Here is a 19907-nt window from a genome sequence, read left to right as displayed (position 1 = left end):
GATTCAGAGTGCTTCTGGTCTTCTGAAAAAAACCAAACACTTGTACTCGGGGGGAAAAAAAGGGCACTCTGTGCTTTAAACATAAACAAAACATTCTTTATGATAAACATCCTGCTCCTATGAAACCGAGAAAGGTTGATTCTGTCCCAGTTACAGATTGAGGAGCACTCAGGCTGAACTGTGAAGGGGTCCTGGCTGATGTCCAGTGTTTTTCTGGACTGCTTGCTAGACCTGTTCTCAAGGCATCTGCTCATGGCAGATTATCATGCGGTCCACAGGCTTTTGCTTAAACCTGTATATTTTCACTGGCAATATTTATGTTTCATGAAGGACACTGACACGGCTCAGTGGGAATCCTCATTTTACACTAAAAGTTGCAGTATTCGTTGAAAAGTCCTTTTGGGGCTTCTGCCTTCTCTCCCTAGGCACGTACACATGCTTGCTCACATTCACGCACGCCAGGCAGGTGAGTGTGGCAGGCCTCTGGCTCTTGCAAGTGGTTGAAGTTAGAATACCATGGCTTTAGAGACATACCAACTCCTGAAAGTTTCAAAACCTCTCTGATCTATTTTATATGTTCTAAAAACAGAACTTGGGTTCAAAACAAACATAATACAGCAGTGATATAAAGTGGTCACAGTATAAATGTATCTGCAACAACCATTCTTTATCTCTATATAAGTTCCAAGACTGCACACAATTTAGTTTACCAACTCTTAGATTATACCACCTCATTGTATAAGCACTCATCTTCCTGACTAGGTAGCTATGCAGGATTGTCAACAGGAATAATTACATTTGAGTTTTCCTGCAATAAATCATCCTAGCTATAAATAGCCATAAAATGAAAAGCTGCCATCACTGATTATGAAGGAAAAAATTACAATGATTAGATAATTATTCAAATTTAATAACAATATTTTGAAAGAACTTTTAAGCAATATTCTGGCTCGTCATCTGAATCATTCCCTAACCACCAAAATGATTCTTTGCTTAACTCCACTTTTTTAGAAGGCTTAGGTGAGGATTTGGCTACTCTAGTCAAAAAGATAATCTAGGTTGATCTGTGTGTGTGTGTATGTGTGTGAAAGTTGCTCACACACAATGCCCTTGTTACAATGGCTGACCAATTTTTCAAAACAATTGAAAAGAAAAGAAAAAGGGGGTATCTATGAATATTATGAACCTTCAATTGCACCAGTTGAGTACACAATGCTAGTTGCAGGTTAACTGACCCCCAACCAGTTTAATTCCCAAACAGTACAGAAAGCTTGAAGGAAAAAATATCTCTTAGAATTCTTACCCTTAAGGGAATAACTCCTACTAGGAGAACCTGATTTTTGCTCCCCATGCCTTGAGACCAGAGCTCTCTGGATCACTTATCTCATCTAGACCATCTCTTATTAAAAAAAAAAAAAAAAAAAGGAATGAAGTCTTTTAAAATTTTCTTATTTTCAACTGTTATTTACTATTAGTGAGTTTTACTGGAACAAAACCAGAAATATAGACCAATGGAACAAGACAGAACGCCCAGAGATAAACCCACGCACCTGTGGGTACCTTATCTTTGACAAAGGAGGCAAGAATATACACTGGAGAAAAGACAGTCTCTTCAATAAGTGCTGCTGGGAAAAATGGACATAGCTGTCCAGTTTTTACATATAGCTGTCATAAAAGAATGAAGTTAGAACTCTTCCTAACACCATACACAAAAATAAACTCAAAATGGATTAAAGATCTAAATGCAAGCATACATATTAAGAACCAGTTTGTAGGAGTCTCAGATACATTTCTAAGAAATTCTTTAAGCTAGATAGACATGGAAAAATTCCTACAAAAGGGATTTAAGTAGTTTGTAGCTGGAAAAATAAGTAACACCACCTTCCAATCTGTCATCTACCAGCTGTTTCTTCCTTAATAGTGTACCATGAAATAGTACTAAAATCTGGTAACTCGAAGAATTTTCTAACAGATCACAATATTGGAATCCACTAACTCTCTTGAATGTAAGGTACAAATAATTGCTTTCTCCACTGAGCGAAACTACTGAAGGAGAAAAATAATTGTTTTTATAGTTCTAATTCTTTTCTGTGGATCTTTGGACGTGTGTCCTACTTTGGGATGTTGTGTAAGTAAACTGTGTGTGTGTGTGTGTGTGTGTTGGTGAGGTGGCTTGTAGAGTCTGGGGATTCTGAGTTTCCATAGAGGTACCAGTGTCACAGCGATGTAGCACCATCTTGTGGGCAGAGGAGGTAACTACCACCCTAAATTACAGACACTGCATTTCATGCCTTTAAAATGGATTAGGATTATAGCAATAGATTTTGACGTTATGTTTTAACTAGAATTTTTTATTAAGTGGCACAAGGTAAAAAAAAAATATGTGGCTAAAATGACCCCTCTATTCTCAGAAGCAGAAAAGGGAACTAGAACTATCCAGGAATAATACAAATCCAGCAAAAATATTCAAATATATTCACTTTGTGCTGAATAAACGCAAGGTACCAGCCAGGTAAAATTTGAGAAGAAGAGCCCCAGGAATCCTGTGATACTTTGTTTAATCACTCTCTCATGAAGATTAAAGAATCACTGGAATGATTTCATTGTTTCTCCGAAGCTTCTTTTCCATCAGTTTCTAATTAGCTCCCCTCTCCAAAGTTTCCCCAGGGAATCTACGAATATTAATTATGGTAATATGGTCACAACACAGATAGAAGAACACTGATATAGCTCAGGACTAGAGAAGAAAACTCACACTGAATGCCTCTCTGAATTTGTCTATTGTCTATATCAAAAGCAGAAAGAAGCCTTACCTTAAAGAAAATAGACTATTTTAAAGGATGTCTGACATATCAGACAGTCCAGTGAGTTGTCTTTCAAGTTACACTTTGGCTAAAAGCAAACATTAGAAGAGAACCTGGAAAAGCACCTTTTTTTTGTTCCCAGAGAGGTCAAAGGTAAAATGAATGAGGACCACATAGCCAGTTCTCCCCTCATCAAACCACTTAATCAATGATGTATATACTGTGTACTTCTGACTACCCCACAGCAGCAATTTTCTGATCAATTAAGGACTTCTTCTGTAACCAAAGAAGTCACAGTACGTGGCAAGCTGTAAGGATTTTGTAGTAAGTATCTTTACAAGACAATGTATACATATTTTATATAAAACAAACTTCCTGTTACTGTTATTTAAATCAAATTTCCACACTATTACCAAACATCTCAGGAAAACACTGGAATCTGTAAAGAGCACTCTAAGATGTAACACACATAGAGAGACAGATACATACAGATATATACACATTGACTGCGTGTTCTCTATAGGCTGGGCTGCCTAGGTGGCTCGATAGTAAAGAATCCACCTATCAAGCAGAAGACATATGAGACTCAGGTTCGACCCCTGGGTCAGGAAGATCCCCTGACCAGGAGAAGGAAATGGCAGCTCACTCCAGTATCCTTGCCTGGGAAATCCCACGGACAGAGGAGCCTGGAGGGCTACAGTCCACAGGGTGGCTAAAGAGTTGGACTTGACAAAGCAACAAACAACAACCCTCCAGGTGCAGCCGGCTCTTGCTCTGTCATCATCCTTCCCGCTGAGAAAACTGCTGCAAAACGCAGAGGGACAATTGATATTACCTTAAACAAAGTACAACACATAACACCAAAGAACTTAACTTTATGAACTGACATATGTTTGCTGTTTTTTACTGTGTTTAGTTTCTCCCAACATGTAGTAATCCATCTCAGTTCGGACGCTCAGTCGTGTCCGACTCTGTGACCCCATGAACTGCAGCACGCCAGGCTCGCCTGTCCATCACCAACTCCCGGAGCTTTCTCAAACTCATGTCCATCGAGTCAGTGATGCCATCCAACCCATCTCATCCTCTGTTGTCCCCTTTGCCTCCCACCTTCAATCTTTCCCAGCATCAGGGTCTTTTCCAATGAGTCAGTTCTTAGTAATCCATTTATATCACAATGATTTAAAATATTTTTTAAAAGGTTTCCTAGAATTACTGAGCCCTCATGGCTCAGCTGGTAAAGAATCTGCCTACAGTGTGGGAGACTTGGATTTGATCCCTGAGTTGGGAAGATCCCCTGGAGAAGGGAATGGCTACCCACTCCAGTATTCTGGCCTGGAGAATTCCATGGCATACAGTCCATGGGGTTGCAAAGAGTTGGACACGACTGACCAACTTTAATTTTCACTTTTATACCTCAACGATTTTGAACCCTTAGATGAAGGTGGGCGGTCATCGAGGCACTGAATATACTTTGCTAAGGGTGCGAACAGCAGCCTCAGTGCCCCAGAAAACAGCCAGCTCCTTGTGGAACCAAGAAATTGATGTTCAGATTTTAAAAGGTAACTGTAGCCTAACAATTGTGATGACTAATGAAAAGTTCACTTAAATTACAATCTTAAAATATACCTCTGTTTCTTGGTTTCAAACTTTGATTTAGTTAAAAAATTAAGTATGAAGTTTAAGCTAAATGTTCCATTTGACTTATCCCCCCCCCCAAAAAAAAACCCCAAAATCCTAAACTGTTGTATCATGCTAAATACATAGATAAATAATCAGCTCTTTGCTGCTAATTTACTTTGAGTTTGTATCTTTCAGTGTACTCCACTTTTCTTGCTATTAGGATTACAGACAGAAATTTGCCACCAGTGGGGGTCAAAGAAATCATTTCATTGCTTTTGTTTTCTTGATTAAGTATTTTGAGTAAGATGTGTTTGTTCTGGATTTTCACCATGTTGTGCAGTGCTGGTTCAATGCAATCAGCTAAAGAGAAATTCCACTTTCATTTCCAAAGGAGTAAACAAAAACGTCATTAACAGGAGAGGATGCCCGCAGTCAGATACACTGCTTCTGGTCTCCTGCAATATGCTCCCTTCCAGGCTGCTCCACACGTGAAAGCTCACTAGGTCGTTACGTTATGACCACGAACTGAAGCAAGAGGTGAAGATGCTCAGTCATAAAATCTCACTCCCTCAACTGATGAAACAAAGAAGCAGACAGGAGGGACGACCACTCAAGTCTGAGGGGACATCGGGGAGGGACCGTACCTGAAGGTAAACTGATGCGATGGCCGTCTCTGAGCTTCAGGCGGCTCCTCTTAAACTTGCCCTTCCTCTTCTTGACGTTGGGCTTCTCCTGATTCAGCTGGAAGATGAGGATGTTGAGCTCTCGCTCCAGCACGTCGATCTCCCGCGCGGCCAGCTGCTGCTCCCGCCTCCGGAGCAGCTCCTCCTGCGACTTTTGCTGCAGGGCGGCCCGCGTCAGCTCCTCCTCCCGGGAGCGCAGCTCCTGCCGCCGGGACAGGGGACAGGACCAAGGTCACTGCAGGCCTCCCGGAGCCTCCCCACGGCCAAGACAGGCCAGGCTGGACCTCAGCTCACCAAGGGCTCACACAGGCTCCATCTGGCAATTCTGGGGTGTTTCTGCTTTGTTCTGGGGGTGGGGGTAGGGGGGCAGAATGGCTTAATCCATGGCTCTAATTTGTATGGAGAAGGCAATGGCATCACACTCCTGTACTCTTGCCTGGAAAATCCCATGGATGGAGGAGCCTGGTGGACTGCGGACCATGGGGTCACTAAGAGTCCGGAACGTCTGAGCGACTTCACTTTCACTTTTCACTTTCATGCATTGGAGAAGGAAACAGCAACCCACTCCAGTGTTTTTGCCTGGGGAAGAATCCCAGGGACGGGGGAGGCTGGTGGGCTGCCATCTATGGGTTTGCACAGTCGGACACAACTGAAGCGACTTAGCAGCAGCAGCAGCAGCAGCTTATTTGTATTAGGGGCTATTAGCATGATTAAGTATTGGGTTTTGAGTCTCAACAGGTACACTAGATGGTAAAGAACCCAACTGCCATTGCGGGAGATTTAAGAGATGCAGGGTCAATCCCTGGGTGGGGACCCACTACAGGATTCTTGCCTGGAGAATCCCATGGACAGAGGAGCCTGGAGGGCTACACTAACAGTTGCAAAAAGTTGGACATGACTGAAGTGGCAGCACAGCACCATTAGGTGTTGAGTTCTGTACGTCACCAGGTGGTTTCTCAGATTTGCCCTTCTTCCTGGAAGGTTCTTTCTGAAAATTTTATCCACCTTTTTCAAAGCCCAACTCAGAAGAAGGCAGGGAAGCATCCCCCTGGGCTGAGGCACTATGGGCTGGTCCTCTGGCACAGGCAGGCTGCACCCCGTCCATGGGATGCATGCAGGGCACCTGGCCGCAAGCTCAGGTGTGAAGGGTGTCAAGCTGGGGGCCACCGATCCCATCTGTCCATGGCCCTTCTAGTTTTATGACCCAAGAAGAGGCATCACACTTCTTTATACCTGAGTGAAAAGACTCTCTCTCTTTGTCTCTGGCCTTTACAATCACCTGACACCCAAAATGTACATCAACACACAGCAACCAGGTACTGATGTGAAGGGCCCATTTGAAAAAGACCCAGAACTCTACTCAGTGACCTTAATGGGAAGGAAATCTAAAAAAGAGGGGATATAAGCATACGTATAGCTGATCACTTTACTGTACAGGAGAAACTAACACAACATTACTTCAATAAAAATTAGGGGAAAAAAAGAAGGCCCATTAAAGCCAAAAGGGAAAGCTTGATTAATTAAAGGAAAATTCTTCTAGTTACCGAAGACTGCAGCAGGTCAGATTTCTTTCCTTAGGGACTTCCTTAGGGTATTTAAGAATTTGCTTAGGGAATTAACACATTGTGGTGGAGAGACTAAGGGGAAAAACAAAGCTAATATGGCAGGAGTCAGGTGAAGGCCTGAAATGAAAACGCAACAGCTCTGAAAGGATAAGCCACTGGAAAATACAGTCAGTCCACAGAGAGGTTTTTAGGATCCCATGGATGGATGGAAACTGTCGCTTCACACACAGATGTCATGAATGAGCTAACAAAAGTCCCTCTGTCATGACACTTACTGATTAAAATACAACTTCCTCTCAGTTTTGGTTTTAGAATTATTGAACTGATAAGAAATAGAAAATCTATGAAGAATACCTTTATTCCTATTATAGAAAAATTACTCAATAGTAAAACTGAGAACTCTACAGTTTTTAATCCACATCCTCATTCCATTTCTGTAAAGTGTTCCGTTCGTTATCAGAGACATAAATACCTCTTTTGGTGATGAATTGCTTTCTCTTGTAGACTACCCTGCCATAATCAAGCAGTCATGTAGAAAGCCAGGCATTTGCAAACTTTTATTTACACTGCACCAGACAAGTTTAATCTTGGAATGTGCGTGTTAGTCGGTTGTGTCTGACTCTTTGAGATCCCATGGACTGTAGCCCACCAGGCTCCTCTGCCCATGGAATTCTCCTCCAGGCAAGAATACTGGAGTTGGTAGCCATTCCCTTCTCCAGGGGATCTACCTGACCCAAGGATCGAACCTGAGTCTCCTGCACTGCAGATGGATTCTTTACCATCTGAGCCACCAGGGAAGCCCAGATTCTAATGCCAAAAACTCCACCCTTCAGGCGGAGCCTTGGGCTGTGAACTTAGAGAGCTACAAGCTTGGTGTGAACATGTCACACTCCATATGAGCAGGCCGTACTTTCCAGAGGCCACCTCAAAAGTACTGATGTGAAGAAACACTGCAAGACAGGCTCATGGAAAGAAGGAGAGTTGAGCCATGTGACTGGAGTCATAAGGGAAAATAAATATGGAGGAGCATCTTCCCACAAACGAATAAGGTAATATCAAGAAAAAAAGGAGAGTCCTAAAAATAAAGGTTCTTTATGTGGATCAATTCTGACCTTACGGTAATTCTACCAAAGTAGACCAAAATTCACCTTTGAAACATTCCTTCGATTTGTTTTTTTCTAAACAAATTTCATAAACAAAATGATGAGAGAAATGATTTCCTTAAGACCAATCACTATTCAAATCAGTTCTGCTAATATGTATCAGCTGATTTATGAGGAGAGACCAGTATTTCTTCATTATATTGTGCCAAATATAAATAACTATTTATTACTTGAAAAGAAAAAAGAAAAGAAGAAAAAAACACTAGCTGTTTAAAACAATTCTGGAATCCATTATTTAACTAGTGGCTTTACAGTTTGTTCAAACTGGAGGTTTTACTGTAGTGTATTTGGGGACAGAGGATCATTCCAGTCAACTTCTAACTCATTACTGTCTGCCCTTCTGTTAAGATATTACTTTTCAGGGGTGTAGATAACAACCCAATTAGCTATTGTGGAAATTAGCTATTGTGGAAATGATATGTGAAATGGCATATGGAAGAGATAAAGGCTGTAAATTCACTCAGGCTTTTTGTGTTAATGCTACAGTAATTGAATAAGAAACATTTTTAATTCCAGGTCTCAAACTAAAGTGTAAACCCCCGTGCAGTGACTTTATAAATTAAAAAAAAAGTCACTTGGTTCGTAAGACTTCGTAAAAGAAAAAAATAAGATCAAAGAGAAAGTAGCCAAGTACTCTTCCTTCTGAATGAGTTTTAAAGCATTCAAAAGTATAAGAAAAAAACATAGTCTGGGGTATTAGAAGCCCTTTGGATTCTTTGAAATTATGAAGCACACAAAAACATTCTTTTGGTCGCTGAGATTACTAGGCAGTGCTGTGTGTTTAATAGCTTGGCACAGGCCATTCTAGTAATGGAAAACCCAGATTCCTGGCACTGGGTGCTAATCATTAACAGTGACAAGCCTTCGTATAGTGGTTCAAAGACAGGTGCACACACCCAGTGTACAGAGACGGACATGCAGAGATAAGAGGCCAGGAATTTGGGGAGGAACTCGTATCTACGGAGGCCACAGTTTACTGAATAACACAGAGCACAGCCAAGTCACTGACCATTAATTCCAAGTCTGACACCTCCTACCTCAAGCAGTCAGTGAACAGGAAAGGGAGATAGAGCACATCTACTGTGCTTTTGACTCCATCAAAAAAGATGCAACTTGAAACCTTCCAGCAAAAAAAAAAAAAAAAGACTATATATTCTTTAATTGTAAATCAAAGACCCACAACATACTGTAAATGCTGTATTTCAAAAAGCACTGGATGGAAATCATATATATATATATATATATATATATAAAATAAATATATCAGAAATCATACATATATATATATAAAAGTAAAGATACCACTGTAGGACATTGCAAAAATGAACCCAAAGAATAGCAAAGAAACTACTTATAAGACCTCAACATAGAGAAAGCAGACATCCAGCCTTAAAGCATTCTTTTTTGATTTTCTCACCACATATGATAAGAACTGAGCTTCCCTTGTGGCTCAGCTGGTAAAGAATCCGCCTGTAATGCAGGAGACCTGGGTTCAATCCCTGGGTTGGGAAGATCCCATGGAGAAGGGAAGGGCTACCCACTCCAGTATTCTGGCCTGGAGAATTCCATGGACTGTATAGTCCATAGGGTCACAAAGAGTCAGACACGACTGAGTGACTTTAACTTATGATAAGAATTAACTCACTGGTTATGCCTCTCTCGTACAGTTTCATATATAATTACCAAGTTTAAAATAATAATAGTTAGTTATTAATGACATTGCTTCCAAATTTTAAATTCTGTGATGCCAAGTTTTATTTTTCCTCCAAGTCTTCTTCCATTCCCCAAATGTTTTTTACTTTTGCTATTAAGCATCTCATTTTAGGATAGTAATCCTTCAAAGATTTCAGAAAGGCTGAAAAAGTAATGCACTCAGTCATTTTCCAGCTCGGAGCCCCATTTCCCAAACACCTGGGCTGGGCTGGGGGTGGGGGTGCTGGCAGGAACCTGCCCCGGCTTCAGTCAAAGCCACTGCTTTCTTTGTTGCAAGGTGAACATGCACACTTGTCAGCACTTGGGAAGCAGCACGCAGGCCTGAGCCGTCTGGACACCTCGCTCGTGGAAGCCCACACCACCCTGAGTAGGGAGACAGCATGGCTGTGACACTTTGTGGGGGTGTGGGAGGATGGCAGGACAGTCTCCATCAGCCAGTGGCAGCGCGCCAACCCCAACCAGACAGTCTGGCTCAAGTCCTCGGTCTGTACCACTTTGCTCGGCTGCTAGAGATTCTGGCATTCTGCTAAAAACTTAATACAGCACGGGGGCAGGGCCGGTCATGGTTTGGTAGACTTTCGTGTGCACACCCCTGCAGCCAGCCTGAATTCCTCGGGGGCAGGGCCAGAACAGCTGGAGCGGGCTCAACTGCCCTCCTGCTTGGCTCCAAGCGCTGGGAAGTTGTTGAGACGTGATCTTCATGCCTGGAGCACTCACCTGAGAGTCCTCCTACTTCTGAACCCTGAACAACTGGAATATATCTCCTCCCTCACTTACTAGAAAGTCCCTCCAGCACCGAGGACAGCCCCGTACTGCCCAGCCCCCCTTCTGCATCCACTTCTCTTCTCCCCATGCTCAGGTGTGCAGGCCCCTCCTGTGTCTCTGGCCGTCCACCTCGGGGAGCTCTTTAAGACGTGGTGCTGCTGTGCTGTGCTCAGTCGCTTCAGTCGTGTCTGACTCTTTGTGACCCCAAGGACTGTCATCCACCAGGCTCCTCTGTCCATGGGATTCTCCAGGCAAGAATACTGGAGTGGGTTGCCATGCCCTCCTCCAGGGGATCGTCCCAACCCAGGGATCAAACCCACATCTCCTGCGTCTCCCGCATTGCAGACAGATTCTTTACCACTGAGCTACTGGGAAAGTCCCTTTAAGACATGGTGCCCTTGGTTGAACGTGACACTGATGATATGATCTGAACAGACTCAAACAGGATGACTGTTTCTTATTAAATGAACTCTAGGTACTTATTAAGGGGGTCAGGGTCTAAGGTTGCATTATCAGTTTTGAATTTTTAAACACAAAACACTGAAAAATCTAAGGAAGTCAGTAAATCACCTAGAAGTCTACTATTTGAAAAAATGGCTTACAAAAAAGAAAAAAAAAAAAAGGATTTTAGCAGCTCAAAGATTTCCCTCTAACCTTTATTTTTAATTAGTTAAAATTATGAAATAGTTTAAATATACTACAACTAGAGAGAACAGCAAATACTCATGCACTTACTATCAATATTTAACAGATGCTAAATGTTGACCGTGTCTGTTTCAGATCTGTTAAAGTCCTCCCTGCATCACAGTGAATCCTATCCCCTCACCTTCAGACCTGCTGTACTTAAGCTGTATCCTTTGTATCCTTCCTCTGTCTATACTTTGCCTTTCTGTACATTTGAATAATACTGTTTTATGTGGTCTTATAAATTTATACACTGTGATTATCCTTCTGCAACTGCTTTCTCTGCCCAATGTTATATTGTCTGAAATTTAGATGGCACTAGGATCCACTTGCCAAAGGAGACACAAGAGACCCAAGTTCAATCCCTGGGTCAGAAAGATCCCCTGGAGAAGAGAATGGCAACCCACTCCAGTATTTTTGCCTGGAAAACCTATGGATAGAGGAGCCTGGTGGGCTACAGTCCATGGAATCACAGCCCAAACATGACTGAGCACTCTCTCACTACTATCCATGTTGAAACATACAGCTGGAGTTCATTCATCTAAGTACTATACAGATTTCTACTGTAAGAATATACAGTAGTTTAGGCACTTATTTCCCTATTAATGGATATTGGGGTTGTTTCCAGTTTTTCATTATTACAGACAATACTTAGAAGTGAATAACCTTAATTTCCTTGCACATACGTTTGGAAGTTTCTTATATATAACCAGAAGCTAAACAGCTGAGGTGTCCGCTGCATAAGATTCAAAATAGAATTCATGGCATTTACACACTTCTAAATTATCTTTTCACTGAAAAAACATGACAACTGGAACTTCCCTGGTGGTTCAGTGGTTAAGGATTTGCCTGTCAATGCAGGGGACACAGGGTGGATCCCTGGTCCAGGAAGATGCCACATGCCTCAGGTCAACTAAGCCCCGTGCGCCACAACTCCAAAGCCTGTGCGTCCTAGAGCCCACCTCCACAACAGGAAAAGCCACCGCAGTGAGACGCCCACGCCGCAACTAGGGAAAGCCCGCACACAGCGACGAAGGTTCAGCAACGATATTTTTTTTAAATGACAATAATAATAAGTACTAATATCTCTCACCTATTAAGGTATATATTAGGAACCTGTAAAGAAATTTTACTTGGGTATTTAATATGTCTATTGAATGTCTACCACGTGCCAAGCTCTTTGCTCAGTGTTACAGATGAGCGTGACCAAGGATAAAACAGAACAGCTCATGAACTTAACGAGTAGGAAAGGCAGACCAAGGACGACACAAAGAAGCAGATAATAATAAAGTATGACCCAGTGTGGCTGTGATAAAGAAAGTGCCGGACGCTGTGACGCTCTGTGTGGTGCAAAAGATGAAGGGAAGGGGGCTCTGGGGACCTGAGGATGAAGCAGCAGCAACTCTGAGGAGAGGGTAAGCCAGGCCAGGGACAGACAATATACACAAAGGCCAAAAGGCAGGAGAGCGGCCCTAGAGGAAATGGAAGAGTTCAGGCTGGCTGGGGACAGAGGAGGCTGAATGTGGAACAGAGGACGCTATAAGGAAAAGGAGTCGGCCACTGAGGCGAGGGGCTTCTGATTTGCGTTTTCGAGTGTCACTGGTATGCTGAGGGGCTCAGTTAGGGGAGCAAGGCTGGATGCAGGGCACCCAGACAGGATGCTGCTGCAGGTATGCAGGTGAGGACCACAGGGGTCAGGGGACTGAATTACCACCGATGGTCTTTGTCACAGGGGAGGCTGCATCTTCAAGACCTTTGAGACTGGGTACCTATGGGAACAATATCTCATTACCACACAAAGGAAGCAGGAGGAGGGATGGCAGACGGGGAGTGAGAAAGAGGTTCTGACTTCAGTGGCTGACTGGCAAGGGTTACCGGGATAGCACATCAAGCCCCTTTTGAAAACTTGTCAGTGGGATCCAAACCCTTAGCCTGGCGGTCCAGGACCGCCAAAGGATATAGGATGCCACATCACAGGGCTCTCACACTTGTCCCAGCACACAGCAGACATTCAACACATTTGCTGGAGGAAATTGTAACATGGAAACTGACAACAATTTCCCCAAAGATATGCTTTTAAATTGTATTTTTTTAAAGAGAAAATTTCACTGTTGGGGGAATACCCATGACATACCTTGTATTAATTCACAATTCAGCCTGGTAATAGCAGAAGTAAGCTACTCACAAACTGGATTTAGGTATAAGGTATCTTGGTCCCATGCACAGTATTTTTATACACTAACTCAAGAACTGTTATGCGTGTATATATATATATATAAAATACATATATATACAAAATACACACATATATACATATATATATATTCAAACTACAAACACCATTTTTTTTGCTCTTTCCTCTGCAATTAGGTTGGCTATGTGCCTTCAGTATTATGGTCAATGTGAAAGTCTAGTGATGTAATGCTGAGTCATACTACATAAGTCAAGGTAATTTAACGTGGGAGAATGACCCACTTACACTATAATCCCATATTTTTATGTCAAGCACTGGAACATGTAAATGGACTCTTTATTTAGCAGAGCATTATGGTCTATTTAAAAAGAATTCTACTATTTTAGATAGCTAATTGGAAGTTGAGGTAGTGTAGGGAGCTCAGCCTGGTGCTCTGGGACAACCTAGAGGGTGGGATGGGGTGGGAGGTGGCAGGGAGGTTCAGGAGAGAGGGGATATGTGAATGCCCATTGCTGATTCATGCTGATGTATGGCAGAAACCAACATAGCTTTGAACAGCAATTATCCTCCAATTCAAAATAAATAAAAAAGGAAAGAATTCTACAATTTTAGAATCACAAATATATGGCATATAAAAATGCCTTCCTGGACAATTACATTGCTTTATGAAGTCTATCAATAACTTGCAATGTGGTATTGCCCGGACACTTATTGCACATTGCTGCTGTTGTTGAGTTGCTAAGTCGTGTCCCACTCTTGGTGACACCATGGACTGCAGCATGCCAGGCTTCCCTGTCCTTCATTATCTCCTGGAGTTTGCTTAAACTCATATCCATTGAGTCGATAATGCCATCCAACCATCTCATCTTGTTACCCTCTTCTCCTGCCCTCAATCTTTCCCAGCTTCAGGGTCTTTTCCAATGAGTCATTGGAAAAGAATAACTGGGTCATTCTTCACATCAGGTGGCCAAAGCATTGGAGCTTCAGCTTCAGCATTAGTCCTTCCAGTGAATACTCAGGATTGATTTCCTTTAGGATGGACTGGTTTAATCTCCTTGCTATCCAAGGGACTCTGAAGAGTCTTCTCCAGCACCACAATTTGAAAGCATCAGTTCCTCAGCACTCAGCCTTCTTTGTGGTTCAATTCTCACATCTGTACACGACTACTGGAAAAACCATAGCTTTGACTATGGTTTGGACCTTTGTCAGCAAAGCGATATCTCTGCTTTTTAATATGCTGTCTAGGTTTGTCATAGCTTTTCTTCCAAGGAACAAGCGACTTTTAATTTCATGCCTGCAGTCACTGTCCATAGGCCTTTTTTGTACAGTCCTTCTGTGTATTCTTGCCATCTCTTCTTAATATGTTCTGCTTCTGTTAGGTCCCTGCCATTTCTGTCCTTTACTGTCCCCATCTTTGCATGAAATGTTCCCTTGGTATCTCCAGTTTTCTTGAAGAGATCTCTAGTCTTTCCCAGTCTACCGTCTTCCTCTATTTCTTTGCACTGCTCACTTCAGAAGGCCTGCTTATCTCTCCTTGCTATTGTCTGGAACGCTGCCTTCAGTTGGGCATATCTTTCTGTTTCTCCTTTGCTTTCACTTCTCTTTTTCTCTCAGCTATTTGTAAGGCCTCCTCAGACAACAACTATTGTCTTCTTGGATTTCTTTTTATTGGGGATGGTTTTGGTCACTGTCTCCATAATGTTATGAACCTCCGTCTACAGTTCTTCAGGCCCTCTGTTTACCAGATCTATTCCCTTGAATCTATTCATCACCTCCACTGTATAATCATAAGGGTTTTGATTTAGGTCATAATTGAATGGTCTAGAGGTTTTCCCTATTTTTTTCAACTTAAGTCTGAATTTTGCAATAACAAGCTCATGATCTGAGCCACAGTCAGCTCCATGTCTTGTTTTTGCTGACTGTATACAGCTTCTCCATTTCTGGCTGCAAAGAATATAATCAATCCGATCTTGGTATTGACCATCTGGTGATGTCCATGTGTAGAGTCATCTCTTGTATTGTTGGAAGCAGATATTTACTATGACCAGTGTGTTCTCTTGGCAAAACTGTTAGCCTCTGCCCTGCTTCACTCTGCACTCCAAGGCCAAACTTGCCTGTTACTCCAGGCATCTCTTTGTTTCCTACTTTTGCATTCCAGACCCTGTAATGAAAAGGACATCTTTTTTTGATGTTAGCTCTAAAAGGTCTTGTAGGTCTTCATAGAACTGTTCAACTTCAGCTTCTTCAGCATTAGAGGTTGGGGCGTAGACTTGGATTACTGTAATATTGAATGGTTTGCCTTGGAAATGAACCAAGATCATTCTGTCATTTTTGAGATCGCACCCAAGTACTGCATTTTGGACTCTTCTGTTGACTACGAGGGCTACTCCATTTCTTTTAAAGGCAGCTTCCTTGGTGGCTCAGACAGTAAAGAATCCACCTGCCATGTGGGAGACCTGGGTTCTATCCCTGGGTTGCAAAGATCCCTTGGAGAAGGAAATGGCAACCCACTCCAATATTCTTGCCTGGAGAATTCCATGGACAGAGGAGCTTGGTGGGCTATATAGTCCATGGGGTCACAAAGAGTCAGACATGACTGAGTGACTAACACACACATATATATATATGCCCACAGTAGTAGAGATAATGGTTATGTGAATCAAATTCACCCTGTCCTGTGCATTTTAGCTCACTGATTCCTAAAATGTCAATGGCCACTCTTGCCATCTCCTGCTTGACCATGTCCAATTGACCTTGATTCATGGACCTCACATTCAGGTTCCTATGCACAAGAGAAGAATGTAATCTGTTGAACAATTAGACGCCTCAGACAACCAAGATAAACTGAGTCATCCAAATGCTAAAGTGTTACAAAAATAGCCTTTAAAAAGTAAGTACTGCCACTGAAACACAGCAACACGCCCCAAACTTGGGGGTTTGGGGGGACTGCTGACAGTCAGTCATCACTAGGAACTCACTTCCCAACTTGTCTGCCTTCCTATTAGGTGTGTTTCTGCTTCACCTGCTTTACACTCTGTATGTAGTTAATACATGCACAGCTTCAGCATGCTTAACACTCAGGTTTATTACTTTTCTTTTCTTAAAAATGCACACACCTAGAGCTTCACTCATCATATTAAAAAGTTCAAAAGTTTTTATGCAATTTTCCAGTTTCTTCAACAAAGTAATGCTTTAAAGACAAAAGGAGGGGAAAGACGGGGGAACTAGCATAAAAGAAGTTTTAAAGAATCTAACGGAAAACATGCAGCCCAAGTTGAAATTCTGATTTGCACCAATCAACTGTAAGGAGACATCTTTCAGATAAACTCTCTGACATCTTGAGTGACATCTCAATATGGAATCTTACATGGTATCAAGGAACTACTGTTATTTTTAAAGATAATAATGGCAAGAAAAATACTTTTTAAATTCCTACCCATCAGAGATGCATTCTGAAATATTTAAAGCTAAAATGACAAGAGTTTAAGTTTTAACTTAAAATATTGCAGTTTAAAAAAAAAAAAAAAGATGATAAGAAAAAGAAATGAACAAAGTGACTATCTATTGACAATTATTGAAGCTGGTTAATGCACACAAAGGGTTTAGTATGTCATTCTTTCTCCTCTTTAAAGTTTTTTTTTTAATATTTGAAAATTCCTTTAATAAAATTCCTTTAATAACCTTTAGTAAAAGGTTATTTCTTTTCCAGTTATACATTTTGAGTACAGTTCTGTTTTAACTAGAAGGAAAGTATCAACAAATATTGATGTGTGAAAATATTTTTAAATAATGGTTTAGTGGTTTAGTCTAGTGGTTCTTGACTCGTGTTCTCCATAATCTTCATGAGTGTGAACACATTATGCAGTTAATATTTACCACTGACCTTTTCCTTTGTTCTCAACTCATCAAACATTTGCTGAATTTCCAGTTTCCAGTCATCTTGCATGGAATGAAAGGACTCTTGAGGCATTTCAGTCATAACTGCCTTTTCAATTTCAGTCAGTTGTTCAAGAATTGAAGCAAAAGATGGTCGAATGTGAGGGTCTTGTTGCCAGCATTCTAAAATAAATAAGAATCATGGTAAGTCCATTTATCCACATAGTTCAGATTGTCAGCCTGTGTTGACAGGGTCTGTTCAAGATTTTAAACATCAGTCGATAATGATTTTGAAAATTTTATTTTACACCATGCCTGTGTCAGTAGCCTGTGAAATAATTATTATTAGGTAAGGCTCTTGTTGTCTGTATGACTTGACATTAGTATGTGTGCTTCCTCTGCCTTACCATAAACTCCATCTCGCCTAAGCTGCCCTCATCACGTGACTTACAGTTTCAGAGTTCTTAAAGTCAATCCAAGAAAACCTAGGTTTCTAAAATGTTATAGTCACAAGTGAGGTTCTAAGCAAGGTAACTTAATGCCCACAAAAAGAGTTACTTAACAGTTTTTAAAAAGATAAGACCAAAATAGATAAGGTCATGGCAAAACCATGCCAGTTGAGACTATAAAAGATTATTGATCATTAGGTAGAATTAAAAGCAGCACATATGAAGCCAAATCAATATTGCCTTTGAACTCCACTAGTGTATTTGATGAAAAATTTACTACCATTCAACTGAATTTTGTATAAATGAGTTATTATTAAACTGGAATGTTTTTAAGTTACTTAGTTCGTCAAAACTTAATCTGACATCTTAGATCAAAGACATGATTTCTTTTTCTTAAAACAGCATAATTATTTAAAATCGTTTGAAAATTAGAATTACAGAAATTACCCTTTTGGTTAAAAAAAATACGGATGTTCTCTTTTTTAGAATATTTATTGGAGTATAGCTGTTTCACAATTGTGTTAGTTTCTGCTGTACAGCAAAGTGAATCAGCTATGTGTGTGCTCGGTTGCTGTATGTACACACATATCCCCTCATTTTTGGATTTCCTTCCCATTTAGGTTGCCACAGAGCACTGAGAAGAGATCCCTCTGCTATGTACAGTATGTTCTCATTAGTTATCTATTTCATATACAGATGTTCTAATGAGTGATTCCTGTTGATCCCACAGACACACAGAGACACCCAAATACCTTTCATGAGCTTGGCAAATGGCTCAGGGCAGGTGGAGGGGATGGGCAGAGTGAGCTTGTTGACCGCCACCCCGTAGGCCACAGCCAAGCCATCAATGCCACGGTAGGGCACTTCTCCCGTGAGCAGCTCCCACAGCACCACTCCGTAGCTGGAAAGTAGAGTTTTCATAAAGTTAAGTGGGGCTTTTTCCTCATGACACAATCAATGGGAGAAACACATCAGTGCCTTCATCCAGCTCCTAATAATCAATCTTCTCTTCCAACAAAGCCCATAGGGGCCCTTATCCCAGTGTGAGAGGTGGGTTCTTCCACTTAACATTCCAAACATATACAATTACTCTCCTTCCAGAAATCAGTTATGCCTTCTTCTGAGGAAGTGAAACTACTTAGTAAATAGGAAAGCTTAAAAGCAGTACATGACTGAATTAAACAGGGTCCAGAACCAGGCCTTTTCATACTGTTGAGCTGACTCATTGGAAAAGACCCTGATGCTGGGAAAGATTGAGGGCAGGAGGAGAAGGGGGCAACAGAGGATGAGATGGTTGGATGGCATCACCGACTCAATGGACATGGGTTTGAGTAAACTCTGGGAGATAGTGAGGACAGGAAGGCCTGGTGTGTTGCAGTTCTTGGGATCACAAAGAGTCGAACACGAATGAGCGACTGAACAACAAGAACCAGGCCACACATAAAGAGCAATGTGGTTGTTCTGATGTTTGTCCTTCTGTCTCATTTTTTCCACACCTCCTGAAGATATTCAGGACACTGAAGATTCCAGCCCTACAGAATCTCATGCTATACAGCACAGGACTGAAGTCCAATCATGCTGGTTTTTTTTTTTTTCTAATTTTATTTTATTTTTAAACTTTACATAATTGCAATCATGCTGTTTTAAAACAGATTTTAGAAACTGCTTCTCTCTGCCTCTCCCTTTATATTTAGGAGATGTGTTACTCATGTTTCCACCTAATGCCTACTAGTAATGAACAAAGAAATCCTGTGGGCCTCCCTGAGCCTGCTGGGAGAATATGACACATCTTTTTTTTTTATAACTGAGGGAGGTAAAGTGAAAGGAGAATAAAAAACAAGGAACAACTGCAGCAGCCAAGCTCTTCAAAGCATCAGCAGATGTGATGTAGGTGTGTGCTGTGCTGTGCTTAGTCACTCAGTCGTGTCCAACTCTTTGCGACCCCATGGACTGCAGCCTGCCAGGCTCCTCTGTCCATGGGTATTCTCCAAGCAAGAATACTGGAATGGGTAGCATATCCCTCCTCCAGGGGATCTCCTCAATCCAGGGATCGTCTCTTGCATTGCAGGTGGATTCTTTACCAGCTGAGTCACTGCTGTTTCAGTTAAAGGGCAAATGAAATTACATACAAGAACCAGCAAACTCACAGTAGAAGGATCTCGAAATGAATTTGTAAATGAAGCTGAAGGACCAAATTTCAGTTCACATCCATACTAGACCCTCTGAGTTGGTCCAGTTCAAGGCAGTACAGAGGAGCATAGAAATAAGCCTTGAACATTATACAGATTTATTTTCTTCTACAAAACCAATCAGAACCTTAGTTTCTCTCTGTTGTTGTTGCTTAGTTGCTAGGTCATGTCCTACTTTCTGTGACTTCATGGACTGTAGCCC

General features: G+C 41.6%; 1 protein-coding gene across 1 annotated transcript in view; it reads right to left on the bottom strand.

Annotated features, from left to right (window-relative positions):
• MAP3K21 (mitogen-activated protein kinase kinase kinase 21) overlaps positions 1-19907 on the bottom strand; it is a 58680-nt gene that overhangs the window by 14063 nt on the left and 24710 nt on the right. Inside the window, exons 3-5 of the mRNA XM_019954147.2 lie at positions 18269-18417; positions 17075-17250; positions 5069-5309 (exon numbers count right to left, since the gene is read on the bottom strand). Coding sequence (XP_019809706.2) covers positions 5069-5309; positions 17075-17250; positions 18269-18417 — 566 coding nt within the window. The remainder of the gene's footprint in view (positions 1-5068; positions 5310-17074; positions 17251-18268; positions 18418-19907) is intronic.

The sequence above is a fragment of the Bos indicus genome, chromosome 28 (assembly GCF_029378745.1).
Source record: "Bos indicus isolate NIAB-ARS_2022 breed Sahiwal x Tharparkar chromosome 28, NIAB-ARS_B.indTharparkar_mat_pri_1.0, whole genome shotgun sequence".
Classification (NCBI taxonomy): domain Eukaryota; kingdom Metazoa; phylum Chordata; class Mammalia; order Artiodactyla; family Bovidae; genus Bos; species Bos indicus.
The sequence above is the reverse complement of the archived record's forward strand: the minus strand, read 5'-3'. Positions and strand labels throughout refer to the sequence as shown.